The sequence below is a fragment of the Caretta caretta genome, chromosome 7, assembly GCF_965140235.1.
Source record: "Caretta caretta isolate rCarCar2 chromosome 7, rCarCar1.hap1, whole genome shotgun sequence".
Classification (NCBI taxonomy): Eukaryota; Metazoa; Chordata; order Testudines; family Cheloniidae; genus Caretta; species Caretta caretta.
Window position 1 is genome coordinate 43781879 of NC_134212.1, and position 19655 is coordinate 43801533.

The following is a 19655-nucleotide window of genomic DNA, read 5'->3' on the forward strand; positions in this document are numbered from 1 at the left end:
TTGGGTAGACAGACAACACCAGCTCTGTTTGAGCTAGCCAGCTAAAAAGAGCAGTGTAGCTGGGGGTAGCATGGGCGGCAGCTTGGGCTGGACTCCCAAGTACATACCCAGGGGGGTCAGGCGGGTTTGTGCTCAGATAGCTAGCCCAAGCTGCCACCTGGGCTATTGCCAGATACGCTGCTATTTTTAGTGCACTAGCTCAAGCAGAGCTAACACATGTCTGAGTACAAACCCACCTGACCCCCTGGTTACATACTCGGGCAGCTTGCCCAGGCTGCCACCCATGCTGTCCCCATCTACACTGCTACGTTTAGCACACAAGCTTGAGCAGAGCTAGCATGTGTCTATCTACCCAAGCTGGGAAACATGCTCCCAGCTGCAGTGCAGGCATACCCTCAGAATAAGATTTACGAGTGACCTGTCATGCAGAGGATGTTTTTTTTTTTTTTTTTTTTCTTTTCTTTTCTTCAGAAAACCCATAGTCCCTCAGAAGGAGCCATCTCCATTACTGGAGAAAAAGATTCAGCAGCTAGAAGCAAAATTTGCGGAATTGGAAGGGGGTGAAGAGGATATTGAAGAGATGGCAGAAGAAGAAGGTGAAATCATTGAAGCACCTTCTATGCCTCAGCTTCAGACTCCACTGACTAGTGAACTGGATATAATGCCATACACTCCACCACAGGTAAAGATGCCTCTTAAAAAATGTTGAATGGTATACCAGTCAGTATTCTCTATCCCACTCCGCACCCCAACCCAACCCTAACAAGAAAACAGAACAAAAGTGTAATTATATCCACCGAGGAGGTTTATATTTAATCTTAACAGCCCATGGAATAATTTTTCAGGACACTTCTACATTCTAATATGGTACGCATTGCAGCAGTGTCTTTGCACAATTAAGTAATTTTTAAGGAATATGTTCAAATGGGGAGATAATTAGAGCAAGTTTTCACTATCGTATGAAGAATTCTACAAAACTTGATGGCAGGAAGCAAGCAGAATTATGGTGGTGGGATGGGAGAAATGTCCCTCTCCACCTACCCCTCTACTAAAATGGATTAGTGGGTTTTAGTGTGTGTGTGTGTATTGACTGAACTCCTGGTACTCTGAATTTACGTGAACCTAATAGATATTTGAAGCTTCTTTTTTATGCCAAAAAGTATAGCATAATTTTCAAAAGTGACTTGTGATATTTGGGTGCTCAGCTTGATACCTTTTTAGAAAACACTGAGCATGCATCCTCTGAAAAATAAGTCTCTTTGGGCACTGAAAATTACTAGTCACTTGTGAACCTATGGGTTATTAGACACTAATTTCAATCTGTGAATTAAGACTTTATTCTAAAGTGTTGAAAGGAGTATGGTGAGAACTTCATTTCTCTTATTATTCCTGTTAGTTCTATACCTTTATTGTTTTCTATCTAAAAACCTGATAAATGGGAAAAGGAATGAGCAGAGTCTTTGGTGAGTGGAGAAAGGTATGTGGGTAATAGATGGAATCAACTGTCACTGAATGTTGGAATAAGGAGTGGGTAAAATTGTGAATTCCAGCGTGGCATGCTTGAACCTAAACTTCTGGAAGGTGGGTAGGACATCTGATGTATTCTTTCTGTATGAAGTTGTTTAGCTCAGCTTACTTTTCAGTCTTCACAGTGTTGAACTCACTAGGTGGTTTTCTCATTTTAATACTTTTAAATGTGAAAGCTGCTGATCAATACTGCAAAAATATATGTATTTGGTGGTTACCATACATCAGTATATGGGTGAATGAAGTGATAGGAAACTGGTAATTAAATAGACTAAAGTAATGAAAAAAGATTGTTTTTCTAAATTAAAATGTGAACATTATCAGGAGCGTGACCACTGCCAAAAGCAGTACAATCAGGGACCAATGGACATGGATGATGTCATCAGAGTGCTTTTTGCACTTTTGACTCTGATCATGCTCTCCCTTGTGCTGATCTGCTGTTGCTGCAATCCTTCCTTCCCCATCTTTCATGCTCTTCAACCCCCTCTCATCCCATCCCCACCTGTGTCTTCACATTTAGCAAATGCCCTTCTAATATAACTCCATGATGGGATTTAAATAAAACAAACAGTCTGGAAAAACAAAAAAATTAACTGGTGCTTATGCCATTAAAAACTAACGAAAGGAAAAGACATTGAGCTTGATAAGAAAGTTGCAACCTAACCTTGCCTTCAGTGTAGCACAAATGAGCAGTTTAAAGAAATGAAAGAAGTTCTTCATCCTCCATGTTTTTTACTTCTAGACAGATTTAAACTCACAGGTCCACTATTAGGTGTTGCAAGTGAAGAAACAGAGGAAGATTGAAGGGAAACTGAAAAGAATCAGTGTTAACATTAATACATGATGGTTGGATGAACACGAGAAATAACCTAATTATGAACTCTTAGAAAGTACTTAGTGCTCTTGAGTCTGTCTGAAAAGAAACCTGCAAAATATTGTGTTCAAGTTAGTTTTCAGCATACTACTTAGACGTTGCTAAAAAAGAAGTAACACGTAACACAGTGCCAAAGTGCGCAAAGAAATTCCTCCACAGCCAACGTCAACTTCATAATTGATTGATTGAAAAAGAATTGATATCCCAGCTTCCAATGTTACACTATTTAGCACTTTCAGGAAGATTGTGTCTGGGGTTTTTTCCATCCCGGTGCCCTAAGCATGTGGAATTGTGCATGAAATGACTTCAATCAAAACTTAGAAAACATTTTATAATGCAAAGGTCTCTAGAGAAAAGCAGTAAATTTATCAAATCTACTGATGCTGGTTTTGGAAGTGCTCGACAGATTACAAGTGGGTGCTATTGTCACAGTCTCAGTGAAAATGTGGCTTTATGAAATTAACAACAAAGAACTAGACCCACACAACAACAAATTTTAATAAATAAATCAAACAAAACATGAACCTTTCCATTATTAACAAACGTAATTGATGCAAATTATAATGGTTGTCAGTTGAGCATAGAATAGGGAGAAAAAGCTGAAAAATGACATTGGAACTAGAAAATCTAGATGTGGCCTAGATAGAGAACTGAGTAAAAGATGATCCCCATGTTATAGGCCTTAGTGACTGGGTGGGTGGATGGGTGCTGTTGAGTGACAGAAAATTTGGGAAGAAGGAAGGATTTGCGGGGGTGTACTTATAGCTCAGAGTTTGCCATACGAGTTTGTTCTGATGTCTGGACATGCACAAGGAGAGGTCGGAATGACATGCCAGAAAGAGGGTACCAGATGTAGGACTGAACGAAGGATCAGAAGAATGACAGATTTGTTAGTCATCAACATAAAGGGTATGTCTATATTGCATCTGGGAGCCGGGTAGACAGACATGGTAGTTCTGCTCTAGGTAGTGCACTAAAAATAGCAGTGTGGCCATAGTGGCACAGGCAGTGACTTGAGCTAGCTTCCAAAGCATGTATCTAGGGGGTCGGGCAGACTTTTACTTGGGCAGCTAGCCTGAACTGCTGCCCATGTCGCCATGGCTGCATTGCTGTTTTTAGCTTGCTAGCTATGGTAGAACTAGCCGTGTCTGTCTACCCACTCTGGGAAGCATGCTCCCAGCTGCTATGCAGACATATCCAAAGACAATTGTCTAAGTTGTGTGAGTGGAGAAGATCATCCAGTGATACAGTGTAGAGGGAGGAAAGGAAAGGGGGCAAAGGAGACTACGAAAGGAAAGGAGGAAGATAGAATCATAGAATATCAGGGTTGGAAGGGACCTCAGGAGGTCATCTAGTCCAACCCCCTGCTCAAAAGCAGGACCAATCCCCAATTAAATCATCCCAGCCAGGGCTTTGTCAGGCCTGACCTTAAAAACTTCTAAGGAAGGAGATTCCACCACCTCCCTAGGCAACGCATTCCAGTGTTTCACCACCCTCCTAGTGAAAAAGTTTTTCCTAATATCCAACCTAAACCTCCCCCACTGCAACTTGAGACCATTACTCCTTGTCCTGTCCTCTTCCACCACTGAGAATAGTCTAGAACCAGCCTCTCTGGAACCACCTCTCAGGTAGTTGAAAGCAGCTATCAAATCCCCCCTCATTCTTCTCTTCTGCAGACTAAACAATCCCAGTTCCCTCAGCCTCTCCTCATAAGTCATGTGTTCCAGACCCCTAATCATTTTTGTTGCCCTTCGCTGGACTCTTTCCAATTTATCCACATCCTTCTTGTAGTGTGGTGCCCAAAACTGGACACAGTACTCCAGATGAGGCCTCACCAATGTCGAATAGAGGGGGACGATCACGTCCCTCGATCTGCTCGCTATGCCCCTACTTATACATCCCAAAATGCCATTGGCCTTCTTGGCAACAAGGGCACACTGCTGACTCATATCCAGCTTCTCGTCCACTGTCACCCCTAGGTCCTTTTCCGCAGAACTGCTGCCTAGCCATTCGGTCCCTAGTCTGTAGCTGTGCATTAGGTTCTTCCGTCCTAAGTGCAGGACCCTGCACTTATCCTTATTGAACCTCATCAGATTTCTTTTGGCCCAATCCTCCAATTTGTCTAGGTCCCTCTGTATCCTATCCCTGCCCTCCAGCGTATCTACCAGTCCTCCCAGTTTAGTATCGTCCGCAAATTTGCTGAGAGTGCAATCCACACCATCCTCCAGATCATTTATGAAGATATTGAACAAAACCGGCCCCAGGACCGACCCCTGGGGCACTCCACTTGACACCGGCTGCCAACTAAACATGGAGCCATTGATCACTACCCGTTGAGCCTGACAATCTACCAACTTTCTACCCACCTTATCTACCAAACAAGACAAGGAAAGAGTGTTCAGAGAGAGATGGAGTTGGGAAAGCCAAAGATTAAAGGTAGAAATAATTTTAGTAAGACCCATAACCATAAATGCAATGTATTTACTCAAATCATATTTATAGAATGGGGTTTGAGATATAATGAAATTACACTTATTATCTTACCTTACCTTACCTTTTTGGCTTCTTTAATCAGTTTGCTGAAGTCACGGCCCATATTTTGTTAAGCTTTCTTGGTCTAGAACAGTGGTTTTCAACCTTTTTTCATTTGAGGACCGCTAAAAATTTTTTAATGGAGGTGCAGACCCCTTTAGAAATCTTAGACATAGTCAGCGGACCCCCATGGGTCCGTGGATGACAGGTTGAAAACCACTCATCTTGAAAGTCCTTTTGCTCAGCTTGGAATGGTATTTGTTCTCTCAATCAGAATATTCCCAAATTTCAGTTGTGAGGTCAGCATTATGTATGGAAAAGTTAAAAACCAGTGACACTTCTTCCCCTCGCTCCCCGCCCCAACCCCCCCTTGCCTCATGCAATTGTATAGTTTTATAAAGTGAGCTGTGAGTTTGAGACCTGACATCTCTTTGAGGGCTGCAAGGAAGGCAGCTGTTTAATAAATACTACTGAAGCACAGGAAATTTTGATGCTCTAACAGTTTTTAAAGGCTTTTGTATCTTGTGATGATTCCATTGTATATTTGTGGTCATAACCCATTTTTCTTACAGTCCACTCCGAAGTCTGCCAAGGGCAGCACAAAGAAGGAGGGATCAAAAAGGAAGATCAACATGAGTGGGTATATCCTATTTAGCAGTGAGATGAGAGCTGTGATTAAAGCTCAGCACCCAGACTACTCCTTTGGAGAGCTCAGCAGGCTTGTAGGAACTGAATGGAGAAACTTGGAAGCAACCAAGAAAGCAGAATATGAAGGTAAATGAAAACTAAAGTAACATATATTTGGTCTGCTTTTTTCCTTTCTATAGAGATGCAGTAATTTCATTCAGATAAGTTTAACTATTAAGGAAGAATGTCTTGTTTGTAGCTTCGTATGTGGAAAGGTTTAAATAAATGTTCATGGTAATGAACTGTAGGAATGAAATAGAAAATATCTTAGTATAATTTAATTATATAGTGCAGCATATGAACCCTGTACTTTAGAAGTACAAGAGTGTGTCTCTGCCACAAAGTATTTTTGATTGAACACAGAGACACACAAAACAAGGAAACAACTCAGAAGTGGATGGGTATGGAGATAACATTGCTGGGGTGGAAGTTGGGAGGGAAACCTACTCAGGAGTCATTTGAGGAGGTGATGATTTAAAGAGGATTGGAGGAAGGCAAGCAAGAGAGTTCTGTGGAAAAGGAGAGTGGGGCTGTTCAAAGCATGGGAAGCAGGTAAGAAGGCATGAATGGAAAAAGAATGGAAACATAATGGAAAAAGAAGTCTTTTGCTTAATTAAAATTGGGCTAAAATAAAGTAGGACAAAAATAATAAAATAAAAATTCAGGATACCTAATCCGTTACAATGCTGGGAATATAACCTTTTGAACCTTAGCATTGTCCAAGAGTTGTAACTGATTTTGTTGACATATCCTATTCCCTAAATGAATCCTAGAATGTTCTATAGACCAAAGAGTCCAGGCAGAAAAGAACTCCATAAGACTTTTTTATTTTTCTTACCTGATATTCATCAGTAGTCTTGGAACTTTTTAATCAAACTCAAATCACAGTTGACACTCTTCAAGAGATCCCTGCCTGAGTACAGATAAACCATCATTTAAATCTCTTCTGTTGGTATTCACTATTGCTGCTATAGTTAAGAATGTGTCAGCATTTCCATTATAAAGCACAAATTATAGAAGTATATAGCACTACTGTTATAATAAATTACTTAGTGCAGGAAATTAGCATATAAGGTTTTGGCTTTAGAACAAATATTACTTTAAAAAAGTTAAGTTATAAGTTTGCTTTTTCTTAGTGTTTTGTTGGCATGCTCATAACTCAAAAGCAGGTTTGGTTTTCAGACTAAAAATTTGCATGACATCACTTCTCCCTCCCCACCCGTGGATTTTCCATAGCATCTCTTTGCAGGGGTAGAGCGTAATGAGGCTCCATTTAGTCATTTGAGGGTTATCTGTTGAAAACTCCATAAAGGAAATAGTAATGCTGTTGCATCATGAATGTACCATACAGTATGACATTTTTCCTAGGCTGCAGTTTGTTTATACATCACCATAGGTCTGCATGGCACCTTATAGGAGAGAAATGTCAGGTCCCTTCTTATGTCCTTCCTCTCAAGAACAGTATGATGGTTAGCATGTTTAAAACATTCTAATTAGAGAAGCTAGATTATTTGCTTTTTCAGGAGAGTACACAACTGTAATACAGCAGTAGCAGCAATTCCCACTATTGTTAAGGTTGTGTAAGTAGTTCCATTTTAATCGTCTTATTTTGCTTGCTTACAACTTTCCAAAGCTTTCAGTTTAAACTTGAACTTTGCCAGACTTGGTCCCTACCCAAAGTTAGATTTTATTATTTTCTTGAGGGGGAGCTCACAACATCTGACCTGATTTGCTTAGAGTATGTGTGGGTGGGAGAAAATACATTCCTTCCATTATGAAAACACACAAAATTCATGCAAGTGCTAGTGTGGACACTGCAATAGAGGAAAGAAAGCTAAAATTTGGTGTGATTTTTACACCTCAGAAGTGTCTTTCAGCGTTATGGTGAAAATTAGTTTGGATTTAGCTGAGTTTGACCCATTGAAAATGGAACCTTGCACATGTGGGGTATAAATTGTACAATTTTTAGCAATATTTAAGCACAAGTAGACTCATTGCACATGTCTGCATGGCTAACTTAGCCGCACTGCAAAGAATTTTGTACATATGCACTATGAATGAGGCAAAGACTCATTGTAAGGAAAAGTGAAGTTCAAGCAGAGGGGCATCTTCCTGCTTTATAAATTGTGTTTCAAACCCTGGTCTGAAGGATTTGGGATTGGAGTCACTGAACTTTATAGTGAGTCCCAGCTGAATTTTTCTAAGTCTGTGCACCATTATTGCACTGCTGTGACAATATTGTAAATTGTAAGTTTCATCTGTTAGATCTGTGCCAGTTGTGACGTCAGTAGACAGATTTTACGTAGCATTGCCCCGTACTGGGTGGGTCACAGTCCTGTTTCAAGACTCAGCGTTCCAAAGTTGAAGTTACTAGCATTATGGTCAAATAGAAAATTTAACGGTAATTCAGCAGAGTGTCTAGGGGGCTTCTTCTATCTGATCATTTTTTAACTAGCCAAAACTAAAGGAGAGTATGAACAGCTGGATCTGTCTTTTCTCCAAATTCTTAAATCACTCTGAAGAAGAGTGTCCACTTCTCTACTTCGGCATCTCCCCTTAAATGGCTTGTGTTCTCTGTTCTCAATCATATATGTGTTGCCAGTAATAAATGTAGGAGTTCATATGCGTCGTCATCCCTTCCTGAGATGATTGGTGAAAACACAGAAGGAAATGCCTAGAAGAAATGGAACTGGTCTTTCAGTGTATTTATATACTTCTAGAGGTTGCACAAACAAGTTACCCATGAAACACAGTTGTATGATAAAGGCTTTTGGACTTCTGTACTGGTAAAAGCTAGTGTTTTAGTAGCATATATAATTTAATCCTGTTGCTGAACTTCTTAGCTTCATTTGACACTTTATTGCTGTTTTTAGTAACAATTTTCATCTTTCACCAACTTCAAGAAAACTTTTAGCCCCGCCATTCAGTTCTGTTAAAATTAACAGGTATATGCTGCATTCATTTATTCTTTGTTGCTTCTCATTGCTTCAGTAGGATATAATATTCAGAGAAAACAAATCAGTAACTTGCATGCCCAAAAAGCACCTTGCGTGGGCATTTGGAATACCCCTTTTTTCCATGTAAAACTGTCTTCTCATCAGATTCCTGTACAGTCAAGCTTTTATTCTTATAGTAGCAGTGAGAAACTTGATCTAGGTACCAAACAGATTCACAATACGAAGGACACACATGTTTCTACAGAGCAGCACAATTTGAGTTAGACATCTGTAGCTAAAAAGGAAATGGCTATAAGGGAACTGTGATGGGGAAAGGGAGAAGTCAAAGGGAGAGGCAGAGGAAGTATTTTTGGTCAATCCATCTGCTGCTTGTTATGTTCTAAAACACTAAGGACCTATCTACACTAGGGAAATCTTGCAAGAATTTTCTACCACTGTTTCGGCTCCACCAGTAGTATGGACGTGGGGAGCCCCGATGTAGATGAGTCACTGATTGCCACTTGTATTTTAAACACTCTTACGACCTTCTCTTGCTTGGGGCAAATCTAACGGACAAAGGGCTTAAAATGCCAGCAGCAGCTGGTGGCACATCTACACGAGAGCTCCCAACATTGCTACTGCTGGCTTAGCTGAGCCAATAGTATGAAAAGTAGGAAAGTTTTGCCCAGTTTTCCTAGTGTGGACCGGGCCTAGTGCTGGGCTGCTGCTATCATGTTGGTAACACTGGTGTTATGATCAAATCTGTTCTTTGACTTTTTAAAATTAACTTTTTAATCAAATAAAACTTCACATTTTTAAAACTTGATGGAATATTTTTCATGATAGGTTCTCTAAAAGTTTTAGCTGGAGCCAAATGAAATCAAATTATATGCTGTATGAGTAGAATAATCTGTTCTATTTTATATTAGACTAAACTATGCCAGTGTTTTAATAGTCCTCTTTAATGAACAGATAATATTTTGAAATTCTGGGTTACAAAACAGAACTGAAAATCTAAAATACTTTTACAGAGCGGGCAGCTAAAGTTGCTGAGCAGCAGGAGAGAGAGCGAGCAGCACAGCAACAGCAGCAGAATTCCTCCCCCCGGGCAGGCACTCCTGTCGGGGCTCTTATGGGGGTGGTGCCGCCACCAACACCAATGGGAATGCTCAATCAGCAGTTGACACCTGTTGCAGGTAAAAAGTAGGAGCTATGACCATTTTTTCCTCATCCACTTTATCAAACCCCTTCATAACTCTGAACACTTCTCTTGGGTCACTTTATTCCTACTGAAGAAAAAGCTCCACCTCTTCAGCCTTTCTTCATAATAAATATACTTAAACTTGAAATTATCCTGATTTCCCCCCCCCACCCCACCCCACCCCCCCATTACGCTTTCTAGTCATTAATATTCTTCTGGAAAAGGCTGTAAAATAGGTTCCTCCTTACTCAGTAGAGCTGCTCCCTGTTTGTATTCCGTCATCTGTGTTCACTCTGCTTATTAAAGGAAATGTTTACTCCTGGTAGTACTGCAAAGGGAAGTGAGCTGGATTTCTTCTAGTGCATGCATCATCAATGGAAGTGTTAAGTAGGTTCCATTTGAAATCTTTTATTGTTGGTGACATGTGAGACTGAAAAATCCAGCCTGACTTTCAGATTCTAGGATGAGTTTGCAGATTTGGCAGCTAAAAAGGTTATTTTGCTTGTAAACAGAAAAAGCTTGATCTGGGATAATTGAGACAATAAATATGAAATCCCACATTGCCATTTTTACCAAGTCACTTCACAGAATAGAACTGCACTTTGAGGGCTTTTTCCACAAATCTGTACTATTTGGTATTGTGATTAGCAGTCGTATTCCAGCTGAATTCAGTAGGACTATGCCAGTATTAAATGTTTCCAGGATTAGGTCATAAGGCTGGGCAAAGCCCTGGAGAATATATTAAGGGAACCTATGCTTCATTGGCAGGGGTATGTATTAGGTCTTTTCCTTCTCCAATATCTAATTCTGTCACAGATTAATTAAAAAGATCACATTAGTTTAGTCAAGTTCTAAAAAATAGTTCTTTGTACATACAATTAAAGTATATTTTATCTCTCCCTTAATGCATTCGAGTTACTTCATTTGTTCTCAGTTTTGTTTTTTAGGCTGCAGCCATACTTTAAGCTGACAACTTGTAGTTTTATTTTCTGTTATGACCTCTAAATTCCTCTCTGGTCAATAGGTTGCATGGATGTTCAATTAAATACATGTTTCGTATTTGGCTTATGATATCCAGACTGCAAAGCATTTGTTTACACTAAATTGCATGTTTCTGCTAGTATCCCAGTCCTGTTAATAAATTCAGGTGGTTCTCTGAAATTCTCTGAATCTGGCCGTTCATTTTTTATGTTTAGTTGTTATACCTTAAGCAGATTTTGCTGTCTTACATTTTGATATTCTCATCTAAATCATTTGCATATGTTATAAACAAGAGTTCCCCCCTGCCACCTTTATTTTACCTGGAGAATATCTTATACAAGCAAGAAAAGCTACAAATTTCAGCCTCTCATGTCTTTATACTAACCATCAATTTTACATTTTTTCAGGGAGTCTTTTTTTTCATAGCTAGTAATCCCCTTTGTGAAACCTTTACAAATGCTTTGTGACAAATCTAAGTTCTGCACATAATATTCACTGTTTACTTTATCTCTTGTGGTGAGTTCTTCAAACACAAAGACCATCCTCTCATAATTCAGACTGATAAAAATGAATTTCCAGAGTGTGTCTTCACTATATCATGCAAAATACTTCCAAATATTTTCCTTACAACTGATAATGAAGTCATCCGCTTCCCAGTCTCCAGGAGTCTTTTATTTGAAAATGTCTAAATAAATAAATTGAGATTTCACTTATTTCTTCCTCAACCTTTCAGCCAGTGATGAGGTGATAGAAAAATTAAGGACAGCATATATTCAGTTCTGTTACTTTCATCTGCATGAAATAATCCTGTGGGACTAGTTACAGGGCTTCTGTAGAGCATCTGAGGCTGAGAAATTCTAGCACTTTCTAAGATACACATTTAGGAAACAAATCTCTAGTCACATGTACAATTATATATACAAGAGCTTCTGTAAATAACTGTGGCTTATATGGAAAATGGGGGAAGGTACAGTTCAGAAGATGTAAACAGCTATCCAAGGAGCAAAAAAAAAAGCAGGTTACCTATTAGATTTATTTTTACTAACCAAAACTGCAGTGGAAATTGCACATTGAGATATTAGAAGCGGTCACATAAACCATGGGTTGGGCTACTGGAACCTATCCTTAATGCAGATTTTACTACAGTATATTAAGTCAATCAGCTATTGAGTAAGTATTCCATTGAAGTCATGCAGTATATGTACAAATAAACTTCTGTAATTGAAAGGAAAGTTTTTAAAAGATTCAAGTGACTGACTTGAAGATCTTACTGCAAGCTGGTGTAGTAGAACTTTTTAGCTACTTTGGGACCACTTACTATATCGATATTTTTGTCTGTGATTTTAATTTTTAAAAATAAAAATTTGCATTGAAATATATTGATAAATTCATAGAGACAAGTTTAAAAATATTTGAATGGACATCTATTACAATTTAAATGTTGAGCTAAATTTCTTGTTCACCTAAAGAAACTTATTATGTGAATGGGACCAAACTGTTATTTCTTGATTGTTGGCTTAACTTGAAACATGAAAAAAAGCTGACATTTCTCAGATCCGTCACAATGTTTTCTGAGCAAGCTGCTAGTTATTTTTCAGCTACAGATACCCTTTGCTCCTGAACACCCAGTAGTTCTATTAAAGAGAGAGTGGTCAATCAGAGCTATTGAGAGTTATCAGTTGGTCTTAATCCAGAAAACTCTACATTCTTAAAGTTATTTTTTATATGGGTTGTTCATTGTCAGTGTAATGGAGACTCTGGAGGTGCTTTCTCAGCATGCCCTGTAGATTCTCCAATATTAATATTTAATCTTATCTCCTGTTCTTTAGAACCTTCTCCTATCCTCAGTTATCTTTTCATAGTATTACAAACACCTTTCCTTAGCTCTCTGACAACATACCATGCAAAATTAACAAACTGCAAGGGACTGGAAACAGCAAGTTAAAAATCTAGGGCTTAATAAACATAATACAGACCTTTCACATGGCCTTTCAGGTTTGCTTACTGACAGTACCGTACTTGGGTCTTCCTCACTCCCAAGAGATTGAGATTGTTAGCAGATGGTCCCGTATATTCTTCATTGTATCTTTTTCTTTATTATGAGGCCTATGAAGCATCAGAGGTCAAATTCTGCCTTGATTTTTATGCACCATGTAAATCAACTGACTTCAGTGGGGTTGCATGGGATGAAGGTTGATATGTCCCAGCACATCCAGAGTGATCAGATTTTTAACTTCCACTTAAACATTTGCTCAGGTTGTATAGAAGGTAATTAAAAAAAAACAAACATGCCACTACATTGAGTTAAAGAGTATGCATTATAAATAGTCTTGATAGAAGAATTCTGCATGCATAGCGCAGAAAAATGCTTAGAGAATTTTATATCTTGCAATTAGGTTTGGCCACAGAGCTATCCCACAAAGTATGGATGTGCAAAAATTGATGTCTTGAGTGTTTTGCTGTTAATTCGAATATGAGTGACAGAACTTAATGCTATGTTAAAACTGTTCACATTAGAAACATTTAATTGTGGCTGAATGTATTCCTTGTGTTAACATGTATTTGAACATTGAGCATTTTTTTGCCCCATGAAGAACATTACAAATACACTAAATACTAATTCATCCAAAGTATAGCATTTCATATTTATAACTTTTATTTTATTTTTTGTTCGTTCTTGCAAGATACTAATTGTAGTATTGTCCTGCTGTACTAAAGGTGCTTATTTGTGGGTAGTGCATGTCTTATTATTTAGATCATATTGCATGTTATTGATGCATGTTTGAAATTTGTTGTGTCCTTCAAGGCATGATAGGTGGCTATCCGCCAGTGCTGCCACCTTTGCAGGGCCCAGTTGATGGCATTGTTAGCATGGGCAGCATGCAGCCACTTCACCCTGGGGTGCCCCCACCCCACCAACTTCCGCCAGGTATGCCAGGCATCCCAGGCATCCCACCACCGGGTAAGAATGTCCACATTCACTCATTATTTCATCTTCATGTTCTCACAGTTTAACCAGTTGTTACAGAAGTTATCTGAAACTTGTTTGTTTGTAGCTTAACTGCTTGACTGTTGCTGAATGTTCCAGGTATGTCTAACTGTAACATATGTGCCATGCTGCTGAATATACCAGGTATATCCCAATTGTCCATTGAGCTTAATGGAATGTTAATAAATGTTGGCAGAACAACTTATATCGTGAACAAGCAACAAAAGATTTACCTGGTGAAGTATGACTAGTCAAAATCATGTTATTTGGGCATTAGTTTATCAGTAGCTTCAAACCCTGAAAGCGGCTTAGTTCTTATCCTTGTATTTAAATAGAATGTACAATAATTTTTTACTAGATTCATAGGTGGGATTTCTTGTTGCCAGTGTCTGGTGGAAATCCTTTCCATCTGTGCATTGTTGGTTTTTAAAAAATTATATTCAAAGTCAGTTTAAATTCACACAACTGACTAAATATCTCTGTGTATTAGCAGTAGGTCAGATAATCAATTACATATACATATGATAAGATTAGAAATTGTCATTGTTATTTATTCACCAAATACAAAAGTTGAAGGCAGTCCTCACCCTTACTTTGCAATCTATAAAATGTCCAGTCATAAGGCTAATTATAAAATTGTTTGCAATCTTACAAGTTAGTATACAGTAGCCTTCAGTGCTAGTGATTCAACAATTTATGTCCCAGACCTGATAAGAAGGTTTATTTGAAGTATGTGTTGGTGAAGTAAATCAATCAGTCAAAATCTTCATTGACAAAGAACAGCATTTTTCCCCATTTGTCTTTATTTTCACGTTTAAAATTTAAATTTCTGAGCAGAGCAAAAGATGAATGGTTATATTTTAGGAAAGCGGGGGAAATGCCATGTATAGATAGTACTATTGTCTCATTCCTGTTCTGGGACTGCAGGTCACTACCCTCTTTTATACTCTTTACTACTGCTTCTTTCCCCTTTTGCTCCCCGCAGCACACTCCAATGCTGCCATTTAAAATGTTGCACACGTTCAGTAGTTAAGCTGTTAATCTATAAACAGAAAGTGGTATTTTGTTTGCCTTTTAGTTTCCATTTGCAACTACAGTAGATGTTTACCTGAAGTCCTATTAACATGGTTATGTATCTGAATGTAAGTGTTTTTTTAAAAAAAAAACCTCGGTCAGTATTAGGTATGCAAGCTGCATCCTAAACTGGTGTGCAAGATTCACATTAACTTCATAACATTAATGGGTTTAGTATTGTAGCTTGTTGATAGACCGCAAGATGCAGCTGCATCTCCTGCTCATCGAGTCGGTGAAATTTAAGAGCAGGATGGTAGTAGTATAAAGGTTTAGTGGATGCCACACTGTGCCAGGTTGGTGTGTACCTTTAAGAGGTCAGTTATTCATTATCACAACTGGAGAAATGAGCATTATAGGTTCAGCATTTTAGAACTGAGGGGATAGAGATTCAAGGAAGAAATAATAGACCTTGGACCGAAGGGTCCTCAGAATCTCATCTGGAACAGTGTAGAGTGAGGGAGGGGCCATTCTCAGGTGCTGGAAGAGAAGTTTCTTCCATCCCCAAAAATCCCTGACATATCACACTATTTACATTGGAAGAATTCTTACCTGTTACTGTATTTTTGTACATTTGAAATACAGGGATGTTGTGAGTTTTTTAAAATGAGCTCAATTTATGCTTAAGAATAAATGCCAATGAAAAATTACAGTGGCACATCTTTTAAAATCAATGTCACCGATGTAGAACACTGCATGCAGATTACATCTGGTATGCATACATTTTCAATTTGAAAATTAATTATATTTGATTATGACACGATGAAGCATCGACACAAATATAAAGAACAGCATCAAGAGCAACTTTCATTAATCTGTTCAGGCCCAGTCATCTTCATTTAAAATGTCACGAACCAGACAGCTCTCAATTAGGTTTGTAAATTCATCTTTGAGTGTGACTTACCTGGTCTGTTCCCTGCTGCACTTCATGTAATAGGGAAAATGTGTAAAATATTTATCCAAATAATTGGAAATGCTTTATCATATGTAATTTCCAAAGTTAAAAAATAAGTGGATAACGTTAATCTGTTTTACTCTTAAGACTATGTAAACTAATCTTATCACTTCAATGTTTATCACAAATTGCTTTTCTTATTAGAAGACTAATATAATACAGTAGCATTTTTTTAAAAAAGGAATTGCATGGTTTTGCTGCTGCTTGAACACATTTTATAATGTTGAATGTAGGGGAAATGTTGGATGACACTGGATGGAACAAATCTATATATATATATATAATTTTTTTAATTATTAAAAGAAGGATGGGATGATTACTTTCAAATAAGAGAGGTGTATAGTTTGAATGGTGAGATTTAGTCAGACAATAACTGTGCAACTGGCAAAATGGAAACCAGAAAAGAATAGAATCTCTTTTTAATTATTACCAAAAAAAAGGGTGGGGATTGGGGAAAGAGAGTTTTAAACTGAGCAGGCTGCATCTCAGTATCATGCCTTTTTTAAATCTAGAAACTTTCTATGACAGGCAGTGTTGTATCGTTATGGTGAATAAAATTAATTTCAATAGTAAAGATATGATGATCAGTTAGATAATGATGCCAGATCTTTATAAAAGACAAAATGGCATTGGTTACTGAAATGAAATAAAACTAATTTTGTTTATATTTTAAAATGTAGGTGTTATAGGCCAAAGTGTGTCTTCCATGGTAGGCACTCCAGCACCAGGAGGAAGTCCCTTTGGACAGCCGGTAAGTAATTTACATTCTTTCTGAAATGTTAAGTCATATTCCATTGTACTCTCTGAGTTAATATTGAACCAATGTCTCCACAGTGTGCTAGTAGTGAGTGCTATGATGCAGTTTGTCTTTCAAATGAGATGTAAAATCAGGGCATTTCTGACCACTTTTGGTCATTGAAGATCCCATAGGAAGAGTATTTGTGTTTCTTGGCCAGATTCTAATTTGGTTAATTAAATTGTAACAAAGTGCCCTCTGCAATTTAAATGAGACAGTATTCTTCTTTTCCTGTCCTAACTGATGTGATTCATTTCTGTGCACTGTGTAATTGCTGGTGACCTATATTTTACCTATTTGTTTGCGAGAAGATTTCTTGCTCTGTTTCTAAACATCAATAAACAGGCTGCACCTCTTTATTTCTTCAAAAACTCATAAAACCAATAGACACTATCTGGTTCTTCAACAATCAGGTCAGATTCTATTGATGATCAAATGATCCTTTTCATTGATTAGTATAAGCCAATTGTTCATTGGGCATCCAATTCACTAGACTAATTCTAACATTTTAGGGGGGAAATGATTTTGGACTTCTAGAATTATATTTAATCTGTGAGCCAGTCAGAAGGTAGTAAAGTGCATATGTAACCTGATCAAAATTGTTCCAGAACTCAGTATTGTTGACCTTTTAAGGAGATAAATAATGAAAACTTACTGTCATATGGATTTTAACCAATCATGAACCAGGATTTTCTTACGTGCACTAGTGATTCTTGCATGATGATGATTGTTGTTTATATTATGGAAGTGCTCAGAGTCCCCAAACAGGATCGGGGCCCCATTGTGTGGTACAGCTACATAAGGATATAGTTCCTACTCCTAAGCTTACCATCTAGTTTAAGAAAACAAATACTAGAAATTGCCTAACTCTGACAGTCCCTGTACCTGTGCATCTCATTGAAAAAACAGGGAGCCCTGTTTTGTGGAGGTTTCACCTGAAAATCTTTTTCTATTTTATACATTGAATTGCCCAGGCCTAAATCTCAACTGGTATTCATTCTGATGCTGAATTAAGAGACTAGCCTCTTGCACGTCTTGTGGGGGACACGTGTTTATCTCAGTATTTCTTGGCATTCTTTGGAAACCATAGAAATGCCACCCTTTGATAGGTATGGGGTTAAAACAGGAAAGTCATCACACTGCCTTTTACCTGGTTACGTTTTTACATGGAGATCTGTGCAGCTGAATAAAAAAAAGTGCTCACTCTTCTATCATTTGTCATTTCAGATGGGAATGCTTGGGCCACCTGGCCAGCAGGCACCACCTCCATACCCTGGTCAAAGCCAAGCAAGTCAGCAGGTTATACAGCAGCCCACAACTCCAATGTTTGTCTCCCCTCCACCAAAGACACAGCGGCTTCTTCATTCTGAGGCCTACCTGAAATATATTGAGGGGCTTAGTGCTGAATCAAATAGTATTAGCAAGTGGGACCAGACCCTTTCAGGTAAGGCTTCTACACTAAAGTAAGACATTGGGAGATAGAATACATTTTTTATTATTTTGAATCTATATTTATACTGGTTATCATAGTCCTATCTTGGTAATCAGTTACAAAAACAATTGTAGATTAAAAAGGATATTTGTTGATGCTTTGAGAGTGCAGCAGGAAATACTTGGCTGAACTAAACACAAAACTTATTTGTCCATGCTACTTCTCTTAAAGCTAATGGAAGTCAGGTGACTATATTTAAACTCAGCATCCTTAAAATATAGCTTGAAATTACTAGGGGAAAAAAAGATCCTTGACTGTCAGTTTATACTATTTTGGCTGCTGTAATAACAAGATGACTGTGTCCCTTTAAGGATGCACTATTGACCTCAGAAATATTAATTGACCATACATTGAGGTACAGCATGAAAAAAAATTCAGCACTGCTGTTTACATTAAACTCAGCAAAAGCAGGCAATACAGTTTTTTGCTCATTCCAGGTGCCATTGTGAAATGCTGCAACATCTTGTTTTAAAAAGAGTTGAAAGAGTTTCTTACGTAATTTACATTTTAAAAAAAATCAGATGTTGCAGCAATGCTCAAGATGATGTGAATATTTTATCTGAGATAATGTGGTGTTTGTAGAGGGTGAAGTATTGATTTAAGGCCCTGATCCTGGAAATTGGATCTGCACAGGCCTGACCTCTGCAGCCATACAAATCTTTACCATTGAAGTAAATGCGAATCTCCCCACACAGATCTAGTGGTAGGATCAGAACCTAAACTTGCTACCAATGGATGCTTAATTTTTTAAAATATGTTTTATTTGATCACCTAATTATATTTTTAAGGAATTCAGAACATGTTGTATACTGATTGTCAGAATTGTGGATCTAACTGAGAACTTGTTAAAAACCTAAAATTTAGCTTAATTTTTAATTAAACTAAAAGGATACTACCTGATCAGAATGTATGTTTCTGCTATAGTAAATGAGCAGCATTTAAAGTATAGATCCTTCCGCATATTCACTGGACATTAGTGCAGGGGATGGCAATGTCAGTTTCTTCATTCTTCATGCAGCTTCCAAATTGCCTGTTTTGGCTTTGTAACATGAGCAATTGCTTGATAAGGACTGATTATGATTATGTAGTTGATCTATGAATCACAGATCAAATATGAGCTAAAGATTTAGTGATTAAGACAGTTGTTTTTGCCATCAAGTCTCCAAAGGCTTTTGAATGTATAACAGTTTAATAAAAGTTGTACTATTAAAAAAAAAGTTTAGTATAACAAAGTTTTGGAATAAAAGTATTAGCATACAAGTTTAATACAATATTTATTCAACTAATTCAGTCTCAGCAACAGAGAACAAGTGTGTCCCTCTCTGTTTATCCAACTTTGTTATTTTACATTTTAAAATAGGTAAAGATGGCTTGTACAGAAACAGAGGGTATTTTAATAAAACTATGGATCATTTAATAATAAAATACATGCATGCAACCATAACAAAAATTAAGGATATAAGATGAGCATACCAAAACTCAGTAAACTAATTCCTTTATTTTAGAAGTGTAATAAAGAATAAATTTAAATGTTCTGTATATTCTTGAGGGACTGGAGATGCGGGGGTGGGGGGAAAGGGAAGACATACAGTAGAACTGTATTCCATGTTGTTC

General features: G+C 37.8%; 1 protein-coding gene across 26 annotated transcripts in view; it reads left to right on the top strand.

The window, feature by feature from the left end:
• PBRM1 (polybromo 1) overlaps nt 1–19655 on the top strand; it is an 87637-nt gene that overhangs the window by 64764 nt on the left and 3218 nt on the right. For 15 of the 26 annotated variants that reach the window (XM_048857729.2, XM_075130575.1, XM_075130576.1 and 12 more), the window contains 6 exons: nt 472–682; nt 5506–5707; nt 9588–9752; nt 13545–13700; nt 16434–16504; nt 17777–17993. In XM_048857729.2, the coding sequence (XP_048713686.1) occupies nt 472–682; nt 5506–5707; nt 9588–9752; nt 13545–13700; nt 16434–16504; nt 17777–17993 (1022 nt within the window). The remainder of the gene's footprint in view (nt 1–471; nt 683–5505; nt 5708–9587; nt 9753–13544; nt 13701–16433; nt 16505–17776; nt 17994–19655) is intronic. The other 11 variants (XM_075130583.1, XM_075130585.1, XM_075130588.1 and 8 more) reach the window with 3 other exon arrangements.